Consider the following 20,926-nt stretch of genomic DNA (forward strand, 5'->3'; position numbering starts at 1 on the left):
GGTAGGTAATATCTTCTTTCCTTGTGACAATATTGTCACCCACTGTAACTGAGAAGCCGTCGGTCTTGCTGAGTTTGTTATTTGAACCGAAGAGAATGGACTCTGTTTTGCCCATGTGTAGTGATAGTTTGTTATCAGCGAGCCATATACAGATTTTGCCTAGTTTTGAGCTGAGGGTTTTTTCAACCTGTAACTTGTTCTTGTCAGAGTCGTCCGCAAACAGGAACAACCTTAACCTCAATGGACTTCACGACCCACCTTAACTCTAACCTTAAAGGGGCAGTTATCACAGCAAACAAAGTTGCTTGCAGTCAGTATATCCATAGGATGAATAAGTATACATATATTGCACTTAGTGGATAGAGGAGTATGAAATTAGGCAAAACCGGAGGTGGTAATTAATCTCACATAATCTCACACATCCAAAAACTCTAAACAGTTTTGCACACATTCATTTAGTGTGTTTAAATATGGCCACCAGTGATGTCAATGAGGCCATAAAATCCTTGTTAACCTCTTAACACATTCGTGGCCAACCGTTTCGGATCCAACGCTTGAGGGCCAACCACATATATATACGTGGTAAGGTTGTTTTGGCTTTTATTCCATTGTAATATCCTACTCAATGTCACAGAGCAGCACTGCAGATTTACCCTACTCTTGGAATTCGGAAAAGTGCATTACCGGCCAGATCCTCGTAGGGACACTGTCTCGACAATGCAGTGTTCCCTGTTACAGACCGGTGTTTTTTTTTTTTCATCATGGGTGGATTTTCCTGTTAGCCTAAAGCTATGCCTGTAGCATGTAGCTTGGAATACTGTTTGGGACGCTGAATTCAGTATGCAGTAAAGGAATATAGCATCAGCCAATGGACATATCAATCTACTAGATGGCGATCGATAACTGGGAAATCCTGTTTGCGATCCAACCGGCCCACGGTAAGAGCTTTTTCACGTAAATTACAGCCCGATCGGGCCTTGCTTTGATAGCCATCCACCCGGTCAGCGAATGAGGCTACTGAGGCTAATGCCGTTATTGGTAATCAATAATCAGAAACGACGTGTGTGTCCCCCCCCCCCCCCCCCTTTCATGCATTCACGGTGGACCATGATACCGATAATATGCATTTTGAGTTTTAGCTCTAGCTTGTGTATAGCCGAAACGCCATTCGATTTAACGTTATTAGCTTAGCGCCCTGTATCTCGCCTTCCAGGAAATACCCCAGAACATTGCGGTATAACGTTCATATTCACAACGCTATAAAATGGGAATGTAATGATGAAAAAATTATTTCTTTAAGGCATATTGAAGGGACGGTTTATAGTGTCAATCGACAATGACAATGGACAGATAGCAATAATATAAAGTATAGATTTAGCTCTACAAACAGCCTCACGCACAATGAAAGGTTGTTATAAGATGGCCGTATAGAGTGAGATTAGACGGATCCCAGTGGCCGCGAAAGTGTTAAGCCCTAGCCATGTTTTCAGAAAATCCGCCTAAAAGTACATACCCAAGTAAATGGAAGATTGCTCCACTTCTACAAGGTCCATTTGCATGTTCTTAGTATCTAGGGACATCTATGGACCTCAGGGTATGTATTCCCAGTGTCAGAAATATTGTGTCTGTTACTATGTTTGAGTAAATTGAAATGAACCAAAGGATAGTTTTTTTTACCAATCACCTGTGACCATATTCAAATTGCAGCTCCCCACTCATACACATTTAGACCAGCCCCACTTCAACAGCCTAGGGTGGCTCAGGGTTGACAAAAGAGTCTCAATTTGATTTGATTTGATTTGACAAATTAAGAATACACATGGTATGCATACAAATTCATCAGGATTACGCAAAAAAGTTCAATTTATTTCCATTGCGGTCCTTAGGGTACGGCAGCAAGCACTGTAGTGGGAAACAAACATGTATACAATTGTTGATTCATTGATATCCTACAAATATCACATTACAATAAAAACATTACAATAAGCATAATAAAAACAATTCAGGTCAAACTAGAGCAGACAAAAGGTTGTAAATAGGGATGCTCGATATTGGCTTTTTTACCGATACCAATATACCGATATTGTCCAACTCTTAATTTCCGATACCGATATCAACCGATATATGCAGGGTCCCCCCCCCCCCCCCCCCAAAAAACGGAATAATTTCAGGTAATTAACATTACATATCTCTTGTTGTGGAATTAACACAACATTATGCATACTTTTGACAATAAATAAAATCAGAATTTGTTCTTACTTGCTTGCCTGGGTAAATAAAGATTATAGAAATGTAAAAAAATATTGAAAAATTTGAAAACCGATACCGATATTTTCCGATATCACATTTTAATGCCAATATCGGTAGGCCGATAATATCGGACATCCCTAGTTGTAAAGTATCTGCTTCAGGAGCAGGACTCTTATCCTAACCTGCCCCTCATCCACTTGTTTAGCTGGACTTTAAAGCCAGTCAGTGGCTTAGCAGTTTTGATTCGGGACCTTGTTCCATTCTTCACTCCCTGTGTAAAGAAATGTACTTCTGGCTAGTTTACTTTTGTAGTTAGGAACTTTCCGATCTGCTACACTGGCCCTGGTGAGAGAGGGTAGCATATTTATATATGGATATAGTCTCTCAATGTTTTATGATGATGTTCAATGTTTTATGTTGATGTCCTGTCTCTTAATACCAGGGACCATGATGGAAATAAGTGCTTCCATTTCATCATGTTTTTATCCCTTGGAATCGGATGATGTCTCTTTTGGATGTGTGTGAGATTGTGTGCAAAATAAATCAGCACTTTTTTTTTGGTGAAGTGCCCCTTTAACCTCATTGGTCCTCACGACCCACCTTAGCCCTAAACTTAAGCTCAATGACCTCACAACCCACCTTAACCCTAACCTTAAGATGTCAAACAGATCTAGGCAAAAGAGCCCCTCTTGGTATGTACACGTTTTGATTTGGCCTGATGTGTAGGTTGGAGTTAAGCGTGGATAGAGGGAGGGGTCGCTACTGCTGACTGGTCTGGAGAAATTCACAGTATAATAAATTACTATATATAGCTATAATATAGTACACATATTGTATATAATATATATATAGATATAATATAATATATACTGTATGTACCTTGTGTGTCAGACAGTGTTTCTCTGGCTGCAGCGCTGTCTACTTATAATCATGTTTGTCAAGGTGTTTTTACGAGTTTATGGTCAGACCCGATCTCCCCTTCCCTTCTGGAGACGCTTGACTGTTCTGGAAGTGTACGTGTCAATATGACCTCGTCCTATAAATATGGTTGACCATGTTTTCCTATAAAAGTTGTTGACGGTGTAAGAGCTTCAGCATGTTGTGAGGGGGATCAATAAAGGAATATCTTATCTTATCTTTATCTTATCTTATCACCTGCTCCTTGGAACTTGGCTCGAATAAACCACACCCACTATTCTCCCAGAACTCTGAGTCATCTCTTTGTGATGCCTCTGATCTTGAGAACTCTCTGAGTCATCTCTTTGTGATGCCTCTGATCTTGAGAACTCTCTGAGTCATCTCTTTGTGATGCCTCTGATCTTGAGAACTCTGAGTCATCTCTTTGTGATGCCTCTGATCTTGAGAACTCTCTGAGTCAGCTCTTTGTGATGCCTCTGATCTTGAGAACTCTCTGAGTCATCTCTTTGTGATGCCTCTGATCTTGAGACATGCTTTGTCTGCTGGGGTCCACTTCTTACAACCTTACAGTACTGAGGGGGTGGAGCTATAGCTGGGACTCCTATCTACATAGCTGTGGTTTTGAGGGGGTGGAGCTATACTGCCCTGTCAAGGCAGACCGCAGTAACTTCCAAACAGTGAAACTGAGAAAAATGGCTTTAAAGTTTTTTGACTTGCCATCCAAAATGTGTTATAGGTAGATAGATGTTAGTACCCAGATTTAACATGTATTAATGAAGTAATCTTTAGGCATACAAAAATATGACGTAATTATTTTAATTAACCCCAAAAAAGCAGATACTGCACTCTGCTGCACGATTTCCTTAAATAATTATACAGGTAATGTACAGGCAAAGTGCAGTAACTTCAAATACAATGTTGTTTTCCCTCCAGCTTTCATAACTTAACCTAGCCATTTTATTTGGATCATCATCATTCCAATATATTCAGCTGTTAAATTTCATTTTCAAAATGGCTAGGTTAATTAAAATAATTATGTCATATTTTTGTATGCCTAAAGATTACTTCATTAATACATGTTAAATCTGGGTACTATCATCTATCTACCTATAACACATTTTGGATGGCAAGTCAAAACACTTTAAAGCCATTTTTCACTGTTTGGAAGTTACTGCGGTCTGCCTGGGTTTTGAGTATGATTTTGTAGTTACTGCAGTTTTTAAAACCCCATATCTCCAAAACTGAGCGACATTAACATCTGAAACTTGGTCACAAGATAAAACATTTATTGACAAGGTCAATTTCACTCATAACAAAATTTTTACTTTTTTCGAGTTACTGCAGTTAGCCTTGACAGGGCAGTATAGCTGGGACTCCTCCTTAACTGTACTGTAGGTAGCAGTGAGAACACTTTAACTGTACTGTAGGTAGCAGTGAGAACACTTTAACTGTACTGTAGGTAGCAGTGAGAACAATTGGCTGTACTGTAGGTACAGTAGCAGTGAGAACACTTTGGTTGTACTGTAGGTACAGTAGCAGTGAGAACACTTTGGTTGTACTGTAGGTACAGTAGCAGTAGGAACACTTCGGCTCTATGGATTGCTCACTAGCTTTAATCTCAATGTAGACACCTGAATATGTCTAACAATAATTCAATGTGTCTAACGTTAATTCCTTGCATTCTCTGTGTTCGCGATGACGTTGTGTAACTTGCTGACCCCTCTTGATCCTCGATATCCTAACATTGACACTTAATAGTGGGACATGATACAGGTACCGCCAGGGGGAGCTGGTGGCGACGTTGGGCAGGGGAGACACAGGTGAAGAAGGATGGGCTCAGGGTGCGGCGCCTGCGGCGGAACTTCCTCTTCATCGTCTTCCAGAGAAGCAAGAGGTCGCTTGGAGCTGGAGCTCCGGACATCAAGCATGCGGAATATAAACCCAGTTACGAGGCGGGTTAGTAATGGAATATGCGATAGCTTAGCTTCCAGTTAATGCTAAAGAGACATTGTGAACGAAGAAGCAGACGTGCTACTGCTGAAGAGTGTGGTAGATATTGCACACGTTGCGTTTTAGTTAAAGTATAGGCGACAGGACAGGGGGTCGTCCCGACCCACAGCTTAGCTTCAGTTAGGCCTAGCACCACAGTTTAGCCCGCGTGTCGCCCAGGGTTTCCGTTAGCCGGTAATTACCGGTATTTGACCGGCAAAATCTGTTGAAGTCCGACATATTTAATCTCTCCGGTCATAATGTCCGGTGAAAATAATTCCCTCTAAGCACAATTTGATTATTTGAATTGTATTAAAATAGGCTAAAATTAAATAGCCTATGCGATGAACGAAACAATCATTACATTTGTTTCATTGTTGCTTCACCAAGCAGGTCTAATAATGACAACGACGTTGTCAGCGAGAGCTTAGTGCTGGGTTTGCGAGTGCATGCAGCTGCAGAGCCACAGAACCCACCAGCTGTGCCGGCACAGTGCAATACTCCAATTCAGCCATTGGCAATTCAGCTGTTGGGTGGGGGGCGCTGCTGAGCGGTCCCCAGATAGGGCCTGAAAACAGCTGAATCTGCGGCTCTGCAGCGGCATACTCTCGCAAATAAGTCGTTGGGAGGTGGAGATTCATCACGCAAACCCACGATAATGTTGCCGTCTCTCTCTGCCAAATTTCTCAGTTCTTCGCTTGATATAATTAATACAAATGTCCAATATAACACCGGTCTGTAACAGGGAACACTGCATTGTCGAGACAGTGTCCCTACGAGGATCTGGCCGGTAATGCACTTTTCCGAATTCCAAGAGTAGGGTTAGCTCATAAAAATGTGATTATAACAGACTGCTGTTTATTAATGTCGGGCCGACTGCCCACAGACACCTATTTGATTTAAAGTCAGCAGCAGCACGGAGTCTCTGGACTTATTTTATTTGGAATATAATGACTGTATACGCAAAAGTAGCCTAGTTTTAAGTTAAAATATTATAAATCTACATGCCTTGAGGATGTCATTCTTTATATAGCCTGCCTATCAATTGTTTTTAAGCTCAATAAACTCTGACCGGAATTTCTCTCATTTGACCGGTAGATTGAAATCTACCGGACACTGAGGCCGGCAAAAAAAAATTCTAACAGAAACCCTGGTGTCGCCCCACCTCTCCAGCCCAGCAGCGGACGTCACTGCACTGCACGCACCTCCAGCCCCTTTGAGCCGTTGCCCCCAGCCCCGCCTCCTGCTATCACGGGACTTCTCGACGGCCATCTCACCACACGGACGTTCGGTGGTGAGAGCAGGCCCGCCCTTGGTTATGTACACTCAAGCCAGTTACAGTGAGCGCTCCGAGAGCTGGAACTTTATCGGTAGACATTCTCTTTGTGCGGAGCGGGCCCTTTAAGGGCGAAGAGAAGCAGTACTTTGAACTGACACTGGTAGCAGTGATTAGGGGCGCCCCGACTTTTATTATTTTGGGGAAGCCGGCTATAGATAGGACTTTTGTTTTCAACGTGGGCCCACTGTCTTTTGGTTGAATGTGGTGTGATAACGTGTGTTCTTTTATAAAATTCCCATTGAGTAGCTCTTGTATCCCTCTCCCTCTTCCTCCCCTCTCTCCCCACCTACGGGGGAACGAACAAGGATTTAAACCCTTAAAGGGATGGGTTTTATTTCTGTGTCTTGACCAGTGTGGGACGAACTTTAGTCATTGCCGTAGAGTGAGACCAGTGTGGAAAAGAGCTTTGATTCTTGTGCCTTGTGTAAATACATGTCAAAGAGATAAGTCTTTCAGTAAAAGAGAGCTAAATGGGAACACTGCGTGTCTGTTAATGTGCATTCTGTCTAACCCTTTCCTTTCCGGGTAATGCTCATTATTGTTTAACCCTTTCCCCACCCCCTGCCTATGCATCATTGGGACAGGTCTCTACTCGCCAATCAGGAAGGGTACTGCTTTGGGGAGAAAGTATATCATCCATCATTACTGTCATCGGGTGTGGGAGGGCACAGGAAGTATTGGGGGAAGTGTGGGTGTGTGGGGAACTACTGCGAATCGCCCTGGAGGGCAAGAAGGACCAGCGCACCACCCCTAGGTTAGTGAATCCTAGGCCCCATCCACTCCCTCTGCTAAACCTCCACTCCAATACTCCTGGCCTACAGTCGGGGACTCAGCCGGACCCAGATCTGCTGCGTTCCCACTACCAGGTGGCAGTGTACATCCACTCCCATAAAGCAAGGATAATCCACCCTGCTACATCTAGTTCAAACTAAGAGTTGAGTTAAAAGGCACATTGAGGGGTTAGGGTTTAGCGAGGGGGGGGGGGGGGGGGGGGGGGGTAGGCTGTGGTGCGGTAGGGGAGGGATACGCCTCTGGAATCCCCCACCAGGACAGAGGGAACCAATGAGATGAGGTCTCCATGATGATGTCAGCAGACTGATACTTTGACCCATATTTGACCTCATCACGTCCTGTATGTTCTAACAGCAGATAAGATAGTTATTTAAATTATTAACACTGCTACATAATCTTAACAGACCCTGGGTCAAATAGTACAGTAAATAATTATCAGTGTCTGTTTGTTTCAAACAGCTTTGAGTGGCAGAGGGGTGGAGCTAACCATAGAAATCAGGGGCTGGACGCGTCTATTCTTTTACCAACGAACTTGCATTTTTCTGCGATCTGATTGGCCACTGACGTTTCTGGTCATGTGACATCTGCGCCAATCGTGTGACGCCTGTTTCTATCACCGGTTAAGCTTAGGCACTCTTTCGAAGTTGGTTAAGGTTAGAGTTTGTCTTAGAGCAGGGCGATAGAACACCAGCCCTGATTCCAAACTCTAACCTTAACCAACTTCGAAAGAGTCGCCTAAGCTTAACCAGTGATAGAACTAGGCGTTAGGTAGTTTGCAGGCTGTTAGAGGCAGAAATAGGCACAGAAACAGGCGTCACACGATTGGCGCAGATGTCACATGACCAGAAACGTCAGTGGCCAATCAGATCGTGGGAAAATGCAAGTTTGTTGGTAAAAGAATAGACGCGGGCTGGACACCTTTTTAACAGTAGGAGACATTTTCCACAAAAAATGCCTATTTATGAATTAGAATTTCAAGATGGAAAATATTGTTTATTGTTAATATCCATTAATTCCAGGCAGCATTTACAAAAGACAAACAGATATGCCTTGTCTCCACTAGCCAGGGTTTAGCCGTGCTGTGGCCTGTCTGGCACACAGTGAGCGTCTCCATTGTCTTTAGAACCTGGTCAAACCTGGCTGGACCCCGGCTGAGACAGACACCTTTCATAACCTAGTCAGACCTGACTGAGACAGACACCTTTCATAACCTAGTCAGACCTGACTGAGACAGACACATTTCATAACCTGGTAGACCATGGCTAGCCCCAGCCAGGCTGAACATAGCTAATACTTTATCCTTATTTCACAATTCTGAAATGAAAGCCTGTTTACAAAAATATGTTATTCTTTGTTTTTCTGCCTATGGTGCAGAAGATGATCAAATATGTTCATCAGTTAATTTATATCCATTCATTCCACACTGCATTGATAAAAGAGAAACCATTTATTTACTATACAGTCCTACTTTCAACACCACAGGTCACATCCTAATTAGTGAGAGAGAAAGTGAGTGAGATGGAGAGAGAAAGACAGACAGAGAGGGGGAGAGAGAGATAGAGAGAGAAAGAGTTTATGGTAACAGTCAGTGTCTGTGTTGAGGGAGATAGACAGAGAGAGATAATGGATAGAGAAAGAGAGAGGGAGAGAGAGAGAGAGAGAAAGAGTGTATGGTAACAGTCAGTGTCTGTGTGCTGAGGGAGATAGACAGAGAGAGATAGGGATAGAGAAAGAGAGAGAGAGAGGGAGCGAGAGAGGGATAGAGAAAGAGAGAGAGAGAGAGAGAGAGAGAGAGAGAGAGAGAGAGAGAGAGAGAGAGAGATTATGGTACCAGCCAGTGTCTGTCTGTGCTGTTACAAGATTAAAACATTACTGAGGCACGGATTTCCAGTGAAATTAAGTGACTATTTATCATTGGGTTGATGCCAAAATGGCCAATGTGCCGCAGTGGGCGGATCACAGAGACATGTCACTCAATACAGGCTACCAACAGTTTTCATTTACTTTATCTGACACTAAACCCCACCTGTCTGGTACAGCAAGGGGGTGAAAACAAATGTTCAGATGTTATGTATATACATATATAAATTATATATATAAATATATGTTTCTCTGGCTCCAGTCTTCATTAGAGTAATTATTCTCTACAGTAACAGTAAAACTGTAGTGAGAGCCACAGAGTGAGTTAAGGTGGTTATTATTCAGCTGAATATCACTGAGGTAAGGGAAATTACATGCAACTGAGGTCATTTTAACCCAGGACATTGTGAGCACATGGCATGTGCCTTACTGAGTCACCTGGGCTGCATTCACATCCAGATAAACACAAATTACTCCCCTTTGGTGAACCCTCTGGTGGCAACATCCCTGGTGTATAACAAGCCAAGAGCAACAAACCTTCTGGTTCTCTGAAGAAGAAGAAGAAGAAGAAGAAGAAGAAGAAGAAGAAGAAGAAGAAGAAGAAGAAGAAGAAGAAGAAGAAGAAGAAGAAGAAGAAGAAGAAGAAGAAGAAGAAGAAGAAGAAGAACAAGCCTTATTGTTCTCTGAAGAAGAAGAGCAACAAGCCTTCTAGTTCTCTGAAGAAGGAAGAACACACTGTCTGGTTCTTTGAGGAAGAAGAGAAACATGCTGTCTGGTTCTTTGAGGAAGAAGAGCAACAAACCGTCTGGTTCTCTGAAGAAGAAGAAGAAGAAGAAGAAGAAGAAGAAGAAGAAGAAGAAGAAGAAGAAGAAGAAGAAGAAGAAGAAGAAGAAGAAGAAGAAGAAGAAGAAGAAGAAGCCTTCTGGTTCTTTGAGGAAGAAGAGAAACATGCTGTCTGGTTCTTTGAGGAAGAAGAGCAACAAACCGTCTGGTTCTCTGAAGAAGAAGAAGAAGAAGAAGAAGAAGAAGAAGAAGAAGAAGAAGAAGAAGAAGAAGAAGAAGAAGAAGAAGAAGAAGAAGAAGAAGAAGAAGAAGAAGAAGAAGAAGAAGAAGAAGACTACTTCTGGTTCTCTGAGGAAGAAGAGCAACATGCTGTCTGGTTCTTTGAGGAAGAAGAGCAACAAACCGTCTGGTTCTCTGAAGAAGAAGAACAACAACAACAACAACAAGCCTTCTGGTTCTTTTAAGAAGAGTAACACATGCGGCTGGGTGGCGCAGCGGACTAAGCGCTTGTCACCAACGCGTGAGACACTGGTATCGAATCCGGCTGTCAGCGTTGCCTCCGGCTTGGCCGGCCGTCATACTGGCTCAATTGGCAGAGTCAGCGGGAGGGAAGCCAGTGGGTGGTAATCTGGTCGTTGTAAACAGCGACTCCTACAGGTCGGTCAACAATGCCTAGACCAACCAGTGGGGGGCACATGCGAGCAACGACCAGGAAGGGGAGGGGGGAATTGGCACGACAAAAAATTGGGATGGGAGAAAAACACAGAAAAACAGGAGGAGAAAAAGTGAATAAAAAAAAGAAGAGTAACACATCTTCTGGTTCTCTGAAGAAGAACTACAATCCTTCTGGTTCTCTGTAAGGGAAGAAGGACATGGCAACCAGTGGAAATCAAACAGCCCTTAGATCGCATTAAAGTATTTGCAACATTAAGCTTTTTATTTGTTTGCTTTTAACAAACACCTTTAAATGGAGCAGCTTGTGAACATACAAGGAATTAACCTTAAATAAAGTATTAAAACTGAAAGTTGCCAATAGGATACTCATTAATATGCGCAATTGTGACCCAAGTCTTCATTAATTCATTCATCATACTGTCATTTGATTCTGCACAGATTTAGTGATGTTGTGGATTGTAAGACACACTTCATGCTGGAAGCTTGTATTTTATACCCTTCATGGAAGGGAGGCAAATAAGGCATCAAGGGAATGTAGACGATCCTTAACAAACATTGGAACCAAAGAACACTTTGTTTGACAGCCAATTTGGGGATTCCCCCTTGAGTAGATGTTTAATCAGGTCAAAGGTCAAATGATTTCCTGCCAGTCAGGCTGAGAACCAATGACATTTCTGTTGTGGTGCCAGTTTTGTACCGGGGTGAAATCTGTTCCTATCCTACGTCTGGGTTAAAACCAACGTTCTAGACAGTGGCTCAGTAGGTAGAGCAGTTGTCGGGTAATCGGAAGGTTCCCGGTTCAATTCCGGCTTCTCCCAGCAGCTTGTTGAAGTGTCCTTGAGCAAGATACTGGCCTAACTGCTCCCGATGAGCAGGTCGGCTCCTTGCATGGTTGCCTCCACCGTTGTTGTGTGAATGTGTGAATGAATGGGTGAAACATGAGGCACAAGTTGTAAAGCGATTTGGATAAAAGCGCTGTATAAATGCAGTCCACATTGCAGGCCTACATTTGTCATATGCAGTGGTGGAAGAAGTACACAGTTCCTTTACTTAGGTAAAAGTAGAGAAGTATTTGCTATTGAATGTACTTAAGTATCTAAAGTAAAAGTACACATTCTACATGACATTTGTGTATTGACCTCTATACTGTAGGTTGTGTTAAAGTGGTATGTGGTCCAGTTATGTTGCTCTGATTATGTCCTCTTGAAGTTGGCTTCAAATGTGAAAGTATAATGTTCATACATTTTTTATTTTGTATATATTATGTTTTCTATGCAAAATCCTTTTCTTCAAAGTAACTAGTAACTGATGGGATCAGATAAATGTAGTGGAGTAAAAAGTACAATATTTCCCTTGTAAAAGTATAAAGTTCCCTAAAATAAAAATACTCACATAAAGTACAAGTAGCTCGAAAATGTACTTAAGTACAGTACTAAAAATACTTAATTACTTTCCACCACTGGTCATACGTACAAGTATCAGTTTACAACATCCAACTATTTGCATCAAATATCGTTTCAGTTTGTCAGCTTGATAAGTTGTTATGAAAGCTTAGCATTGTGTATGGCTAGCTGGCCAACATTATTCTCAGGAGCAGCCCAGCGCACACACATAAACACACACCACATTATTCCCTGGAGCAGCCCAGCGCACACATACCACATTATTCTCATATATTGCTGACACAGTTTTTTTTACTTTGATGTGACATTGATCGATTGTTCGATTGAAGCTCATTGCCATCATTCACCACAACACATTTTTCACGCGTGCTTCCAATTAGCAGTGCACGCCGCGGTGTTTGTTTTGTTTCCCTCTACCCAAGATGCACAGTTTATCGGGTCACTTCCTATATTTGGTCTTGCGTTTGGTCCGATGAGCATTCACACCACAAAAGTACACACCAGGGTTCACTTGGAAGCGAACCGAGACCTACGTTTTCAGGCGGACCAGAGTTAGCTTTTTTGGTCCGCACCAGAGTTTGAATGAGCTTTCACACCACCCCAAACCAAGCGGACTATCGGAGGAAACAAACTCTGGTGCGTTTAAAGCGGGCCAAACAGCTCTGATGTGAATGCAACCTAACATTAGCTTCTCTATCAATGCAGTCTATTTGTGTCTCTAATTGTACATTTTTTATTGTACATTTCTGGATTGCATCACTGCTAGCTAGACGCCTTTACCAGAGGATCCTTATCAAGCCTGGAGGGATCAGTCTCTCCTGGAGATTACAGCTAATGTAAAGTCCAAGGACTCAAGAGAGAGAGGGAGAGAGACAGAGATACTGAGCGAGAGAAAGAGGGAGAGAGCGAGGGAGAGAGAGAGAGAGACTGAGAGTGAGAGCAAGAGAGAGAGCGAGGGAGAGAGACAGAGACTGAGAGTGAGAGCGAGAGAGAGGGAGAGAGAGAGAGAGACTGAGAGAAAGATACTGAGAGAGACAGAGAGAGAGAGAGAGAGAGACTGAGATATAGAGTGAGAGAGACAGAGAGAGAGAGAGAGAGAGAGAGAGAGAGAGAGAGAGAGAGACTGAGAGAAAGATACTGAGAGAGACAGAGAGACTGAGATAGAGAGAGTGAGAGCGAGAGAGAGTGAGAGAGAAAGATACTGAGAGAGAGAGAGATATTGTACATGAGATACCATGTACATGTCAAAATACTTCCCAAAGGTCAGTGAATACCACGATCACAACACCAGAGGGAGCTCCACAAATCATGTTAAACCCAGATTCGGCTCAAACAAGGGACTAAACATGTTTCGCAATTATGCCACATCAATGTGGAACGCCCTACCCAAAGCTGTAAAGGAATGCGAATCACTACCCACTTTCAAAAACACTCTCAAAAAACACCTACGGGAGACTGCAATTCGAAACTGGCCCCTGTAAATGTCCTAACACAACCCCCTCCAATGTACAGTAAATTACCAAGTATGGTCTTGTCAATATTCCAATGTACAGTTTTGTTTGTACAGTTGTACAGTGTCCCCCACCCACCCCTTCTGAGCTGTACTGTACTGTACCCATTCTGCAATCTGTTAATAAAGTTTTCAATCAATCAATCAAGAGAGACAGAGATACTGAGAGAGAGAATAATTTCAGGTAATTAACATTACATATCTCTTGTCGTGGAATTAACACAACATTATGCATACTTTTGACAATAAATAAAATAAGAATTTGTTCTTACTTGCTTGCCTGGCTAAATAAAGGTTAAATAAATGGAAATAAATGGGGGGGGGGGGGGGGGGAAGAAAAATTTAAAACCGATATCGATATTTTCCGATATTATATTTGAATGCCAATATCGGCCGATAATATCGGACATCCCTAGTTAGGATACATTATATACATTCAGACCCTACAGGTTAGGATACACTATGTACACCTTCAGACACCAGGGTAGAATACACTATGTACACTATGTCTGTCTGCAGTGTTCTGGATCATCATCCATGGTCTTTAAAACATAATAACACAGTTTTCAGGTTATAGGACTGAGTTTTACAGCCACTCCATTTTGACAGAAGTTTGCAGAAGTTCCCATGGTTGGGTTTTAAACACTATGATGAAAACCATGTTGGATAAACACATGTTATCACAGCAGGTGATCAGGTCCTGCTCACAGCAGGTACATCTAGGGTACAATCTGAGCCTCACAAGATACACTAGTTATAAGAATATATATATCAGTGGAGGCTGCTGACCAAATTTTTAGGTGAAGCACAAATTATTATATTATATTATATATTAAATTATATTTTTAAAACATCCCCCACTGTGTGTCAGTGGTCAGTGGACACAGATGAAAACATATTAACATTAGGTGACAGCGCACCTGACCAGATGAAATCATATTAGGCGACAGCGCACCTGACCAGATGAAATCATATTAGGTGACAGCCCACCTGACCAGATCAAAACATATTAAGTGACAGCGCACCTGATCAGATCAAAACATTTTAGGTGACAGCGCACCTGATCAGATCAAAACATTTTAGGTGACAGCGCACCTGACCAGATCAAAACATATTAGGTGAAGGTGACAAGGAAGCCACAGACTCATACCCCCCCGACACTCAACTAACCGCCTCGGACAGTCCTTCATACCAGTGGCCATCAGGCTCCACAACAGTGGGCAGCAAAGTGCCAGACATCGACCTGGGACTTATAGGAACCCAAGGAGGACAACTTACACTACCTTAGGCATACTGCACCTTATGTGGATACTGTGATACTGTGAATAATGAATAATGTATATTTCAGTTAGTTAGATAGTAAATTATAACACTACCTTATGCATACTGCACCTTATGTGACACTGTGAAAATATATTTCAGTTAGTTAGATAGTAAATTATATTGACCTATTTGTTTACACTGCTTGTGTTGTTTTCACTACCTGTACCCCCCCCCCCCCTTCCCCCATGCTGCTATGATGCCTGAATTTCCCCAAGGGGATCAATAAAGGAATATCTTATCTTATCTTAAAAGGAAAGATGAAATTCCCTACCTGGGTTCCATCCTATAGAGGCAAATCATTCCTGTGACAAAATGGGATCCAATGTAATAAAACTAAGTCAACCAACAAACTAGATTCCTGTACCAGATCTCCTCTCTGGTAAACAAGAATACCTTGAAGACTCTAACAGGAGCACTCATTCAAGGGTACTACGACTATGCTTGCACCTCATGGTACCAAAGCACCTCAAAGGCACTAAAAACAAGATTACAAACATCACAAAACAAACTGGTCAGACTACTGCTTGACCTTACTCCTAAAACCCACCTCACCCCTGCCCACTTTGACAACCTAGGATGGCTTAGAGAGTAGACGACAGAGTACAGCAACTTGCAATGGGCCTGGTCTACAAGATACACTACACCACTAAGATACCCATGTGCATGTCGGAATACTTCCCAAAGGTCAGTGAATACCACGACCACAACACCAGAGGGAGTTCCACAAATCATGTTCAACCCAGATAAAATAATTTAAAAAGTAAAAAAAAAAAAAAAAAAAAATTAATAAAAAAAAATAGTCATAACTTAGAAATGAGATTGCATAGGTCTATGAATCGATATCGCGATTCTGTTTTGATTAATTGCCCAGCCCTACAGTGTGTACAGTAAGTTAGCTTGGTGATTATCATTGTGATGTAGGCTAAGATGGCTAGCTACTGTTAGCATACAAGCTTTTACAAACACTAGCCTACTTACTTTTTCATCCACAACGTTTTTTCTGATCCACTTCTTCATGTTGCTCAGTTGCTGGTTTATACTTCGGTCCTAATGTTGGCGCAAAGTTTAATTTTGCCTGACTTTACTTGTTATAGCTGTACAGCTTACTTCTACTAAACAACAACTAAACTACTTCCTTGCTCTTTCAAACAGTCAAAATGGGTCCATCTGCAGGGTCGGAGGTTAGGTTTAGCTCTGGCCAATCTCAAGTTTCTCAAGTTTCTTTATTAGTTGTCATACAGAAGTACAGAATACTTTTATACAAAATGCTTATTTCAGTTACATTTTGTATAAAAGTATTCTGTACTTCTGTATGACAACTAATAAAGAAACTTGAGAAACTTGAGATTGGCCAGAGCTAAACCTACCCTGCAGATGGACCCGTTTTGACTTTGCAATGCAGCAATCTCTGATTGGATTTGCAAGGCTGCCAATCATATTCAACCTCCATGTATTGGATGGCAAGGGCTGTCAATCATTCAATCCTCCATTCAATGGCGAGAGTTTAACTGCACAGACCGTGCTTAGACGAAGTTAATAGCCTATTTCGATTGGCTGTTATTTATTATTTATATAACATTGGGTCACACCTGTGAAGTTTTCTTCACGAATAATTACTGCAGTCATTACTGCAGTGCAGGCCTGCTCAGAGCTGTCAATTTTGGCCATTTTTTAAAAAGAAAAAATTCACTGACATTTTTTTTACAGAGGAAAACTTTTCTAATAAAAAAATATAAAATAATAATAATTAAAAAAATATTTTTTTTATATATATATAAATAAAATAAATGTATATATATATGTAAATTAATAATAATTATGAATTATGAGTGAATTTGTGTTTCACGTGTTGTCATAGAGAAACCTCCACTGATATATATAGACCGCTTAAGAAACTCTGATATAGGTTATATATAAACCTAATAAGAAACCCTGAGTTTATACATAGACCTCATATGAAACCATGGTACAGGTTATAGAACTCATAGGAAACTGTGATGTTTGGGTTTTTTGCTCTCACCTGGGAGCAAAAGCCCTGGCGTTGCCCCGTGGTAAATCACCTATCCTTCTGTCCTGATTGATGCCTGCTGTGTCTTGTTTGCCCTGCTTCATATGTCCTCCTGGTATGCTGTTCCCATTGTCAGTCGATCTCTGATCATCTACGTGGGTACTCTGCCAGAAGCATTTCCTATCGCTCCCGTTTGGAGGATATGTGTCATAGCGCGGTTATCGGTATCGTGCTTAGCCTTATTGTATTCGTGTAATTACTTGAGTGTACAGTATGTACCTTTTTGATGTATGCGTTACTTGCAACATCATCCAGTGCCGTTTATCTTACAGCTTATCTTGTTTTTGGAGACTGACTGTCTCCCATTTCCCTTCCCCTGTTTAAAGTGTTTGTTTTCGTGGTAACTTTTGCCTTTTATTTCATAGCGTTATACCGGGTTTGTGGAGACGGCGTGTCTCGCCCGTTTAATTTGCTACGTGCCACCTTATGCCCCGCTGTTCACAATAAAGAACTATTGTTTTATTTTGAAAGATCAAACACCGTATTCCGTCTCATCTCTTCTACTCTGCACATGGGTCCAGCACACCTACCCCAACGCTAACAGATCCAAAAATGGGATAAACTGTAAGATAAACGGCACTGGATGATGTTGCAACGCATACATCAAAAAGGTAACATACACTCTAGTAATTACACGAATACAATAAGGCTAAGCACGATACCGATAACCACGGTATGACACGTATCCTCCAAACGGGAGCGATAGGAAATGCTTCTGGCAGAGTACTCACGTAGAATGATCAGAGATCGACTGACAATGTGAACAGCAGTGATGCCAGTAACTAGTTACTAAGTAACTATTTACTGTAATCTGATTACTTTTTTCAGTAAATAGTAATCTAACTTGTTACTTTTTACAAGCCAGTAATCTGATTACAGTTACTTTTCCAAGTGGCTGTGCGTTACTATTTAGTTACTATCTCATAATGCTGAAGATAAGAGAGCCAGGGGTACAGTCAGCTAGACTGGAGATGGGACGTGCGCTCGTGCACTCACGCACACAGCCACACACACATGAGAATAACAAACTATAATACCATGTTTTATATTACACAACGGTTTTACAATTTTATTTTTATCATTGTTGTCATTGTTATGTTGTGGCAGCAGCAGGGGGGATGGCGACGACTTCGTAACCTAGTTACTTTCAAAGTAACTAGTTACTTTCAAAGTAACTAAGTTACTTTGATAATCAAGTAATCAGTAAAGTAACTAGATTACCTTTTAAAGGAGTAATCAGATTATTTTTACAAGTAATCTGTGGCATCACTGGTGAACAGCATACCAGGAGGACATATTATGAAGCAGGGCAAACAAGACACAGCACGCAGGCATCAATCAGGACAGAAGGATAGGTGATTTACCACGGGGCAACGCCAGGGCTTTTGCTCCCAGGTGAGAGAAAAAAAACCAAACGTCACAGGAAACCATGATACAGGTTATAGACCTCGTAGGAAACCATGATACATGTTATAGACCTCATACTAGTAAAACCCAGTGATTGGCTTTACACACACAAACTCCACATCCATTGCATTAGTCAAGTCAAGTACTGTATGTCCTAAAGTTTATCCTATCTACAGTCTAAATTCTAACTATCCAAATGATTTGCATGAAGCCATTGCCTAAATTCTCTATCTATCCAAAGTCATTAGACACAGCTTTATCGTTCTCTATGTCTAATAAGGTGTATCGTCCTTTGAAGGAAACTACTGCCTAATAAACCTTGATGAAAAAGCTGACACCATGAAATGTAACGTTATACTGCAGTCCATCAGGTCAACAGCATGGCAACACGTGCTCACGGCAAAGACACCACCTTTCTAACCTCGTTCCCAGTTTTATCTCCGTGAGATAAAGCCTGGTAAAGAACTACGGACGAAAGTGTCTATGGTGTATGTACTTCCCCTGGAAGCTGCCTCCGAACTGACCAAACTTTTCCCGAATCCTGTCGGCAAACGCGCTAGAACGTCCCGGTCATGTAGTAAATTCTTCAGGCAAAGCTGTTGCAGTGGCTTAAACGAGGACATATTGTGCACTTCACACTTTCTATAATTGTTTTGTTGAAACCGGAAAGCCTGTAGCCTGTACTTCCTGTACTTCCGTTTACACACTTTAGGAGGCATAGCTTTACCAGCCTACCACCTTTCTGAACGGATTCAGCCATGAATAGAACCTGAAGAGGATTTCCAACGACTCTGAAGCAGTAAAGATTTCGGGGGGAAAACATTAACCTTTAGGGGAGAGTTCCCTCTGAGCTATAGCAGTAACTCCCTATGGACTTTGTACAAATGTACCTTTTCTAAAAACCTGTAAACCTAACCATTTTTACCAATCGTCTATGATTGTTGTATTAGTATTAAAAGCTCAACTCAATACACTCTTCAGGAAACAAATCACTGTAAATCCAACTTTATCACAGCAGTATAGATCAGAGCAGCTCAGATAATAAACAGATGACATTATGACTTGATCCACAAAACAAGACAAGCTGAGCCATGGATTTTTTATCTTGAATCCAGCCTCATAGTGGGCATTTAAAGATATGTTGTTATCTTGTTAAGACACAATTAACATTGATATAACTTTAAATTGTTTAGAGAACTGTACTCTTGTTGCCGGATAGCGGTAGGTGTACTTGTTTGAACACATTTTCCTCAAACAAGAAAGATTAAAACAAGGTTATTGTAACAAGTAAAATCATTTGCCAAAGCAGGAAGTCCCTTTGACAACATAACAACTAATTTAAATAAGCAGGATATACATGAACATGTCCAAGAAGATAAACATTTTGTCATCATAAAAAGTGCCTCGACTCAACAACAAACATTTCATGGGAAATCCACTTTCTCCGTGATTCCAAACTGGTCAAAACTCTCTTATTCCAACATGAAAACACAGCAAGACTATAGGCTATGGGTGGAAAAGAAATCCTTGAAAAATTATGTCTCCACTGGTAATACTTTGTATTGGACCTCGACCCGCAGACTGTGTCTGACAGCAGCTTATATAGAACTCACCTTTCCACACGACCCTGAGGCGCACTGCACACGGTTTGACAGCACGTTAAAAAGAGCGGTGACAGCTTCACCCCCCAGACTGTCCTGTCCGGGAGCCACCGCGCTCAGGACGTCCCGGTACACGTCCTCCAGAGAGCCGGACACCAGCACACACAGAGAGCAGGAGCAGACCAGCAGGAGAGACACTCGAGAAACACTCCTCTCCATCGTTTGAAAAGTCCTAAAAAAAATAAATCACTTTTCAAATTGTTTTATTAATCTTTTTTTTTTACTTTACTTTACTTTACTTTTTTTTTTTTTTTTTTTACTTTTTTTTAAACTGGTGGTTATTATTTACATGTAATGAATGAAGTGGTTGTTGTGCAAATGGAGTCCAGATCTGTGTCTCTGTCTCACACAGCCTTCAGCTCAGACTGGAGACTGAAGCTCACAACATGGTACCAGGTAAAAAGGCTGGAGGAGCTGGACCTGGACGGCGGCTTGTGATTGGCTGAGAGGCGGCTCTGGTCGTCCTATTGAGTAGACTAGAGTGTTGCTGGAGGAGGAAGAGTTTAATACACATTCATATCATGTATTATGCAGCTAAACCCTAACCATGACACTATAATAATAACAATAAAAACGATACAAATAAAAGTAATAATATAATAATAACAACAATAATAACAATAATAATAACAACAATAATATAATGACATCAATAATAATAATAACAATACTACTACTAATAATACTGCTACTACTACTACTAGTACGAATAATAATACATTTCATTTTTATAGTGCTTTTCAAGGTGCTCAAAGACACTTTACATGAAAACCGCCAAACACATCACTGGTACACCACTTCCTACTATTGAGTCTATCCATCCTAAACAGTGTCTGAGGAAGGCATGCAGCATTGTCAAGGACACCTCTCATCCCAATCATGGACTGTTTGTCCTCCTCCCCTCCGGGAGACGCTATACAGGAACCTCCGCTCCAAGTCAAGCAGACT

General features: G+C 41.5%; 1 protein-coding gene across 1 annotated transcript in view; it reads right to left on the reverse strand.

The window, feature by feature from the left end:
• LOC311226559 (zinc transporter ZIP4-like) overlaps positions 1–20,230 on the reverse strand; it is a gene marked incomplete at its 3' end in the record, with an annotated part of 44,247 nt that extends 24,017 nt beyond the window's left edge. Inside the window, 1 exon segment of the mRNA XM_084311979.1 lies at positions 19,931–20,230. Coding sequence (XP_084168105.1) covers positions 19,931–20,137 — 207 coding nt within the window. The 5' untranslated portion in view covers positions 20,138–20,230.
• Positions 20,231–20,926: the final 696 nt, after the last annotated feature.

The sequence above is a fragment of the Notolepis coatsorum genome (genome assembly GCF_963971535.1).
Source record: "Notolepis coatsorum genome assembly, chromosome: 4".
Classification (NCBI taxonomy): Eukaryota; Metazoa; Chordata; class Actinopteri; order Aulopiformes; family Paralepididae; genus Notolepis; species Notolepis coatsorum.